This window comes from Salvelinus namaycush, unplaced genomic scaffold (assembly GCF_016432855.1).
Source record: "Salvelinus namaycush isolate Seneca unplaced genomic scaffold, SaNama_1.0 Scaffold321, whole genome shotgun sequence".
Taxonomy (NCBI): Eukaryota; Metazoa; Chordata; class Actinopteri; order Salmoniformes; family Salmonidae; genus Salvelinus; species Salvelinus namaycush.
Window position 1 is genome coordinate 72,382 of NW_024060131.1, and position 10,119 is coordinate 82,500.

Here is a 10,119-nt window from a genome sequence, read left to right on the forward strand (position 1 = left end):
TTGAATAAAAAATGACATTTGTTTGCGAAATTTGTTACACCCCTTCACCGGGACTAAAAATCTATGCGGCCAAACATGTCGCATCACCCATGTATTAATGGACAACAACAAAGGGAGTAACAATTATAATCAGACAGCTCAGAATACATTTGTCAGTTAATAGAACTTATGATGTTAAATTATTATAAAGTGATTTCCCAGACTCAAAGGCTGTGTCCAAAATGGCACCCTATCACCTACATAGTGCACCACTATTGACCAGGGCCCATAGGGAACTATGTAGGGAATAGGGTGCCATTTGGGATGGACAATATTCTACTGAGCTCAACTAATTACAAAAACAAAATGTCTGTAATCTGTTAAAGAAACTGTGGATCAATAGTATCATGTTATGTTCATGACCCTGACCCCCTCCTCTGTGGCTTCCAGATAGCTTACACATTTTTACTTTCATTTTGTTTCGGTTTTTTCTTGGGGGGTGGTTTGGGGGTGGTAGGGATTGGGAGGGAGGGAGTGGGGCTTGAGGGACTATGGGAAGTAATAGTGTCTTATTAAATCCGATGTGGGCTTATTATATTTGCATGTATGCTATGTGTCTTAAGCTGTGCTTTTAAAGTCAATTAATACTACTCCCAACTCACCCCACGTTCGTTATAAATACGATGCATTGTTCCTTCTTATGCTTTAAAGTAAAAATGACAAGTTAAATATACGTCTACATATTTAATCTTGTATGATCTTTGTTTCTAGCCATGTACAGTACTGCAGTTTTTCTACTACGCATCTATCTTTGAAAAACAGTTTGTAAAACCTATTTTTTTTGTTGTCTCTGGAAGATTCCTACTGTTAAAGCCTAGCTTTCATTGAACCTCTATTCTGTCTCTAGAATATGGAATGATCGGCGAACATACTGTAAAAAGTCAGCGGCCCAGATCAGTCTTTGACACAAAGGCCCTGCAGGAGCAAGCTGAATCTGCTAAATTTATGGCACAAACTGGTAATACAATAGTTATGTTTCTTTCACCTTTTATTTTGTTAACTATAAACTTAATTTCATCTAAGTCACTTACTTGCATGCTCTCTCTTGTGCTGCACCTTTTAGGTGACAATGTTTCTGTATTTCTTAACCTCCTACCACCTCCTCCTTCTTCTGTTGCTATTCACATTAAAACCCACTAGACAAATGTTCCTGTTCCCTTTCAGTATTTACTTAGAATAACAACTATAATTGGGCTCCCTGGGTCTCTGTTCATTTGTTGTTACACAGCGAGTTGGCAAGTGCATTACTCGTTTCTCAAATATTAAAGGGTAGGTAAAATTGTGCCCTGTCACAGTTAATAATATCCTTAAAAGTGTGCTTAATAACATTTGAAAAATGTCCTTCATCGACAACTCCTACTGCCTTCGGCAAGAGTGAAACGCATACTGAATAAAAAATGGGTTTGATAAATAATGTTTAATGTAAGATAAACAAAAATCTTAACTTAAACCAGTCGAATATACTAAAATATAGTGATGATTGTATCCATTCTAAAATTGCAGAAGGATATAAATTAATTGAAAAGCATCGTTATTGCTTCTCCAGTTCCATATAGAGGGTTTCTAGGCTCAATCCAAATGGACTGCGATAAAGACAATTCTTTTTTTTCTATTTTTTCCCTTTTTCTTTCTAATTTCGTTTAAAAAAAATACATGTTTCTGGGTTCCGTTAATTGTTTGTTTCGCTTTTAATTTTTTTTAACCCAATTTCACCTCATTTGATGTTACTTTTAAATTTGTGACATTAATCAACACACCTGCCTTAATTTCATTTTAATTTGCAAATCCACTTTGTTGTTTACTAAATCCTAACAGCATGTCTTCATTCCAACACGCTGTGGGAGTGTGTTATTTATCTCTTATGGACCCCATCACTTTGCTCTTCAGTTCTTCCATTCTTAGATTGTCTAATTGACTCTCCCTGTACTGCTTCATCTTACCAATTGATCCACCTTTCAAAGTCTATTATAATTCTGATCAGACCAATTATATATAATAGGGTTTACAGTATATCCCTATTGGGTTGAATCAATCTATATCAGTCCTATTATACTGCAGCTTAGTGACACAATACAGAGGGAAATCTTCATAAGATTTCAATTACATATAAATGTATTCAGAGCTGAAATTTCCAAATCTCTTATGCAAATAAAGCCTCGTTGAAATTGAACATCACACGTACATCTTAAACTGTAATCAAAATATTTGAATGTTGTCTTCTTGCTTTCTAACACACAACTAAGCTATCTTGGATTGTTCTATTCACCCTACCTACTTAGCTCAATGCCAAGGGTGCTAGCGTAACCAATGTTAGCATTTATTCAATTTATTCAGCATTTCATGGCTTTTGGATTTGTGACGTGATCATATTTTTGCATTGAAAGGCCTCACCCAGGACATACTGATGCATTGTTGACATTCTCTGTCAATAAGGCAATGCTTTTGTTATTGGGAATTACCACCTAACGGCACACACATAAGCAAATTCACTCCACATGTGTTTATATACAATCAGTGTATGAAGTTGTACCTCTAAGAATTAAACTGGTATACTTTGTATACACTCCTAGAAAGAAGGTTTCCAAAAGGGTTCTTTGGCTGTCCCCATAGGATAACCCTTTTTGGTTCCAGGTAGAGCCCTTTTGAGTTCCATGTAAAACCCTCTGTCGAAAAGTTTCTACCTGGAACCAAAAAGGGTTCTTCAAAGGGTTCTCATATGGGGACAGTCGAAGAATCCTTTTAGGTTCTAGAAACAACCTTTTTATCTAACTGTATGGTTCTAGAGACAGGTGACCAGTGTACATTTAAATATTCAGTATCAACAGTTAAAATATGTCATAACAGGAGTGTGACACACCAGCAGACCTTTTGTCACATTCTGCTGTTTGAAAAAGAGTATTTTATGAACCCAATGCAAACTGGCACTGTGAATGTTACTTCCATGCAACAAGCTCCATGCAACAAGCTGTGATCTTCTGGATAAAATGAAAAGGGGAGTTTTTCTTCCCTCTCGTTTCCCTAGTACTCTTATGAAAAATATAAACTGGCAAAAAAAAGTTTTCATAAAGTTTTCATAAATTGTGATCAAACACTAATTAATATGGGTTGGAGTTAGATCCTCTCTGGTTGTCTTGGAAACTGCAGTGTAGACTGTAGTGATGTAACACTGCTGTGGGATCCACACTAGACTTCTCCTTAACTAACTCTCCATTCAACTTTTATTTCACCAGTAGATGTCCTTCTTGCATGCAACCATGTTCTTTTACATTTTATAGAGCTTTTTGAAACATTTGATTTGGTTTTATTGATGCATGTGTCAGTATGAAAGATGAAGATGAAATGATGTTACACCTTTTAGTCAGGTAAATGGCCAAATCCCTTATTGTGATCAGAAGTAACACTGGGGCCTGTGATGTGGAGCTTTGCTGTGATCTTTGAATAAATGTGCTTCAGACTAAATCTGACAAATGCTTAGTGTCAATTATGATCCATCTGTACAGTTCCTCCAAACCATTTGGACTTTACTATGATCCATCTGTACAGTTCCTCCAAACCATTTGGACTTTACTATGATCCATCTGTAGAGTTCCTCCAAACCATTTGGGACTTTACTATGATCCATCTGTAGAGTTCCTCCAAACCATTTGGAACTTTACTATGATGCATCTGTACAGTTCCTCCAATCAATTTGTACTTTACTATGATCCATCTGTACAGTTCCTCCAAACCATTTGGAACTTTACTATGATCCATCTGTACAGTTCCTCCAAACCATTTGTACTTTACTATGATGCATCTGTACAGTTCCTCCAATCAATTTGTACTTTACTATGATGCATCTGTACAGTTCCTCCAATCAATTTGTACTTTACTATGATGCATCTGTACAGTTCCTCCAATCAATTTGTACTTTACTATGATGCATCTGTACAGTTCCTCCAAACCATTTGGAACTTTACTATGATCCATCTGTACAGTTCCTCCAAACCATTTGGGACTTTACTATGATGCATTTGTACAGTTCCTCCAAACCATTTGTACTTGACTATGATGCATCTGTACAGTTCCTCCGAACCATTTGTACTTTACTATGATGCATCTGTACAGTTCCTCCAATCAATTTGTACTTTACTATGATGCATCTGTACAGTTCCTCCAATCAATTTGTACTTTACTATGATGCATCTGTACAGTTCCTCCAAACCATTTGGAACTTTACTATGATCCATCTGTACAGTTCCTCCAAACCATTTGGGACTTTACTATGATGCATTTGTACAGTTCCTCCAAACCATTTGTACTTGACTATGATGCATCTGTACAGTTCCTCCGAACCATTTGTACTTTACTATGACACAATAAGATTTTTTTTTTCTACTTGAGACTCCGTTCAGGGGAGCCAGACAAGGTTTTTGAACAAACAGCTTTTTGACCAATTACTAGTCATAAAGGTTCTTGTTCCCTGCAATCACAATACAACAACACTTACAAAATGATGAATGGGAAGTCAAAGGAACTGGATCAAGAGATATGGGGCCAATGACAAACAGAGTCGTGGTCTTCTCTCTTATTAATCATTTATCAAAGATCACATAAAGGTAAAACATGTCTATTTAGTTAAATATTAAAGTTAACTAGGTTAATATCCCTCCCCATTAACGTAGCTTCGGGTTTCGAATAACTCCTCCCCGATTGCTCTACCTTGAAACCCCACCCCAGCACAAAGCTCCACCCCAGTATAGCCCTGCCCCCTGTAGCCCCACCCCCTGGGCTGATCATGTGACCGTGTTGCTGCATTTAACTGGTGTCACCCTTCTCCCTCTACACAGGTGAATCTGGTGCAGAGGAGTGGTCCCAGTGGAGCTCATGCTCAGTTTCATGCGGCCAAGGGTCGCAGGTGCGAACAAGAACATGTGGTTCACCGTACGGAACTCACTGCAGCGGCCCTTTAAGAGAGTCAAGGGTTTGCAATAACACTGTCCCCTGTCCAGGTAGTAATAGCTGCAGCATTATTACTTTACTTGTTATAACGTCTTTCTCCTTCACCCTTCATTTTTCTATGTGTGCATTGTTGTGCTTGCTTTGAATTGACCATCAAACCAATGTTTTTGTTACTGTTTAGTTTAACCTTTTAACTAGTCTATTTGGTTATATTCTTATTACTTAATATTATTATTTAATGTATTATTATTATTATTATTATTATTGTTAGACATCTATTATCTGATGATGCTTTCTTCTCTTTGTGCATGTCACGGTGTTTTGCAGAAGTGTTGTCTATGTTATCCATCTCTTCCCATATAATGATAAGTCATTTCACCACAACTCCTGAAATGATTGACAGTGATGTACTTCTGTAGTTTTGCATGTTATGGAGATTAGGGAATTGTAGATTCTGGTTTGTGTCTCCAGGGTTCAGTGTGTTTGCTTGAAGGTCAAGGTTAGTGGTATATTTGTATATATATTGCAGTATCTGTACAATTATACTGCAAGACATATTTATCTCGATGTAGGCTGTTACAGTAGTTGAATTGATGAAATGTTGCCTAGATTTTTGCATACTTAGTCTGGTACCTAATATTTTTGGGATGTTGGTCCAGTTGATGTACTTTGCTCTTCTGGGGTCTTTAGAATGTTATGACGTCTTACACTGTTGACAGTTGTTGCGTTTTTTGGCAGAAGGTGACATTCAGTATTTTCACATAAAAACAACATTCCCCTACACAAGACAGTCATTGGTTATTCTTGATGATTTGTGATGTATTACCTTCTGAATTGTGGAGAAGAGACCCATCTTCTGTGTGTGTCTACTGTGTGTAGATATCCCTGTGTTCAACAGCAGCTGTCAAACTAATGTTAGTGTTTTTACATCTGTTGATTTGCAGGGAATTTTAGGAGCCATTCTTCTATGTGGAGGAAAGTGTCTCTGAAATTACATTTAGGCACAAAGTCATGTAAAAGGTTTCACCCCCATCGGCTAATCAGAAATTCATGCGAGCAGCTCTCTGACATTTAGTCAGACGTAGTCCACATTAAGATGTGTCATGACTAAGTGTAGGGTTGGCAGTTTTCTCAAGGATCAGACAAGAGGGCAAGACATTATTCCAAACCGTTTTAATTTACCATTTCTAACCTGACAAGCTCTGGTAGCTAGCTGAACTGACCCAACAAGCTCTTGTAGCTAGCTGAACTGACCAACAAGCTCTGGTAGCTAGCTGAACTGACCCAACAAGCTCTTGTAGCTAGCTGAACAGACCCAACAAGCTCTTGTAGCTAGCTGAACTGACCAAAAAGCTCTGGTAGCTAGCTGAACTGACAAACAAGCTCTGGTAGCTAGATGAACTGACCCGACAAGCTCTGGTAGCTAGCTGAACTGACCCAACAAGCTCTGGTAGCTAGCTGAACTGACCCGACAAGCTCTGATAGCTAGCTGAACTGACCCAACAAGCTCTGGTAGCTAGCTGAATGGACCCGACAAGCTCTGCTAGTTAGCTGAACTGATCCAACAAGCTCTAGTAGCTAGTTGAACTGACCCGACAAGCTCTGGTAGCTAGCTAAACTGACCCGACAAGCTCTGGTAGCTAGCTGAACTGACCAACACGCTCTGGTAGCTGGCTGAACTGACCCGACAAACTCTGGTAGCTAGCTGAATGGACCAGACAAGCTCTGGTAGCTAGCTGAACTGACCCAACAAGCTCTGGTAGCTAGCTGAACTGATCCGACAAGCTCTGGTAGCTAGCTGAACTGATCCGACAAGCTCTGGTAGCTAGCTGAACTGACCCGACAAGCTCTGGTAGCTAGCTGAACAGACCCATCAGGCTTTGGTAGCTAGCTGAACTGACCCAACAAGCTCTGGTAGCTAGCTGAACAGACCCAACAGGCTTTGGTAGCTAGCTGAACAGATCCAACAAGCTCTGGTAGCTAGCTGAAAAGACCCAACAAGCTCTGGTAGCTAGCTAAACTGACCCGACAAGCTCTGGTAGCTAGCTGAACTGACCAACAAGCTCTGGTAGCTAGCTGAACTGACCCAACAAGCTCTGGTAGCTAGCTGAACTGACTCGACAAGCTCTGGTAGCTAGCTGAACTGACCCGACAAGCTCTGGTAGCTTAGCTGAACTGACCAACAAGCTCTGGTAGCTAGCTGAACTGACTCGACAAGCTCTGGTAGCTAGCTGAACTGACCTGACAAGCTCTGGTAGCTAGCTGAACTGACCCGACAAGCTCTGGTAGCTGGCTGAACTGACCTGACAAGCTCTGGTAGCTTGCTGAACTGACCAACAAGCTCTGGTAGCTAGCTGAACAGACCCAACAAGCTCTGGTAGCTAGCTGAACAGACCCAACAAGCTCTGGTAGCTAGCTGAACTGACCCGACAAGCTCTGGTAGCTAGCTGAACTGACCAACAAGCTCTGGTAGCTAGCTGAACTGACCCAACAAGCTCTGGTAGCTAGCTGAACTGACTCGACAAGCTCTGGTAGCTAGCTTAACTGACCCGACAAGCTCTGGTAGCTAGCTGAACTGACCAACAAGCTCTGGTAGCTAGCTGAACTGACTCGACAAGCTCTGGTAGCTAGCTGAACTGACCTGACAAGCTCTGGTAGCTAGCTGAACTGACCCGACAAGCTCTGGTAGCTGGCTGAACTGACCAACAAGCTCTGGTAGCTAGCTGAACAGACCCAACAAGCTCTGGTAGCTAGCTGAACAGACCCGACAAGCTCTGGTAGCTAGCTGAACTGACCCAACAAGCTCTGGTAGCTAGCTGAACAGACCCGACAAGCTCTGGTAGCTAGCTGAACAGACCCAACAAGCTCTGGTAGCTAGCTGAACTGACCAACAAGCTCTGGTAGCTAGCTGAACTGACCAACAAGCTCTGGTAGCTAGCTGAACTGACCCAACAAGCTCTGGTAGCTAGCTGAACAGACCAACAAGCTCTGGTAGCTAGCTGAACTGACCAACAAGCTCTGGTAGCTAGCTGAACTGATCAACAAGCTCTTGTAGCTAGCTGAACTGACCAACAAGCTCTGGTAGCTAGCTGAACTGATCAACAAGCTCTTGTAGCTAGCTGAACTGACCCAACAAGCTCTGGTAGCTAGCTGAACTGACCAACAAGCTCTGGTAGCTAGCTGAACTGACCCAACAAGCTCTGGTAGCTAGCTGAACTGATCAACAAGCTCTTGTAGCTAGCTGAACTGATCAACAAGCTCTTGTAGCTAGCTAAACTGATCAACAAGCTCTTGTAGCTAGCTGAACTGACCCAACAAGCTCTGGTAGCTAGCTGAACTGACCCAACAAGCTCTGGTAGCTAGCTGAACTGACCAACAAGCTCTGGTAGCTAGCTGAACTGACCCAACAAGCTCTGGTAGCTAATTAAACTGATCAACAAGCTCTGGTAGCTAGCTGAACTGACCCAACAAGCTCTGGTAGCTAGCTGAACTGATCCGACAAGCTCTGGTAGCTAGCTGAACTGACCCAACAAGCTCTGGTAGCTAGCTGAACTGACCTAACAAGCTCTGGTAGCTAGCTGAACTGCATGAATCACCTTCTTTTATTCAGAAACAATAATTGAAGCAGTCAGCATACAGAGCCATATACCCCAGGTGTCCCCCTGGATTGAAATGAGGAATAAGAGAACCAGAAGTGATAGTGCTTCCAAATAATCCGTTATTTCCCCCTTGGTGAGGCTTTGGCAGCAGGCTAATGGGCTAAACTGTCTTTTTCTCTGGAAGTAATGTGCCGTTGTTTCAGGCCAGTAATGTAGTCAAATCGACAGCAGAAATATTGAAATCTGTGTTTGTCTGAGTCAAATAGTTTTCAAGGACAGAAATTCATGCAGGGAACATTTTCCTTGAAGGGCACTACACAAGGACTTTATAACACATTCATAACCTATACATACTGGCTGCATTCATAACTGCTTATGTCAACAACCACAAGACAAAGCAAATATCAACTTGGGGTTTTTTTTGCACAGAAGACAATACAAAACAATATGATGAGAGTTTAAAAGGAAACATGACAAGGACATGGAGAGGAAGGAGCGGTGCAGGACAGGTCAAAACAACCTCCTTTCAAATGATTCTAGAATTAAACCAAACAATGAAGTATTCTGATTTATATGACTGTTTAAACGTTTAGAATTTGACACAGAGGAAAATCAGATAAATAAAAATCTAAATAAACTGGTAGTTGTTGATGGAAGTTGATATAGCATTTAGAAAATCAACTGCTTATTAATGCGTTATGTATGGCTTATGAACATGTTAGGAAGTCCTTATGTCGGTGTAAAGTGTCAGTGCTACACAGCATGCTGTCACAGTAGAGCAGTTTGTCTCATATCAATCCTCACTAGAAGTTCACTACTAGAGCACCTTGATGACAGAATTATTCAAATGCAACGTTAACCAATTTAGAGATGGTATTTTAATACCAATTTGTTGCAAACGGCCCAAAAAAGTCTTACATAATTCCACTTTTTCAGTTGTAAATAGTTTATTGCACTGCAGAGAAGGCTTGTTCAATGTTCCAACACTGATTTCAATTATACGTCCTTTAATAAGGAAGGAGGCACAGGCTGCGTCCCAAATGGCAACCAATTTCGTATATAGTGCGTTACTTTTGACAAGGACCCATAGTGGTCTGATCAAAAGGAGTCCACTATGTAGGGAATAGGGTGCCATTTGGTCAAAAGTAGTGCACTACATAGGGAATAGGGTGCCATTTCGTCAAAAGTAGTGCACTACGTAGGGAATAGGATGCCATTTGGTCAAAAGTAGTGAGCAATTTGGGGAGCAATTTAGGGATTAATTTGGAACACAGGGCCAGACTTGTAGCTCAACCTGTACTCTGATTATATCTCTAACTGAACTAAAGAACTCCAGCCTTGCCCAATTTTTATTTATTCAGCTAGGCAATTCAGTTAAGAACAAATTCTATTTACAATGACGGTATACCCCAGCCAAACCCTAATCCGGACAACGCTGGCCCAATTGTGCTCCGCCCTATGGGACTCCCGATCCCGGCCGGTTGTTATACAGCCTGGAATCTAACCAGGGTCTGTAGTGACACCTCTTGCACTGAGATGC

The 10,119-nt window shown here is 40.8% G+C and overlaps 1 protein-coding gene across 1 annotated transcript in view; it reads left to right on the forward strand.

Moving 5' to 3' along the window:
* Nucleotides 1-886: 886 nt before the first annotated feature.
* Nucleotides 887-10,119, forward strand: part of LOC120040083 (adhesion G protein-coupled receptor B3-like) — a gene marked incomplete at its 5' end in the record, with an annotated part of 140,518 nt that continues 131,285 nt past the window's right edge. Inside the window, 2 exons of the mRNA XM_038985346.1 lie at nt 887-997; nt 4,869-5,030. Of these exons, the coding sequence (XP_038841274.1) occupies nt 887-997; nt 4,869-5,030 (273 nt within the window). The remainder of the gene's footprint in view (nt 998-4,868; nt 5,031-10,119) is intronic.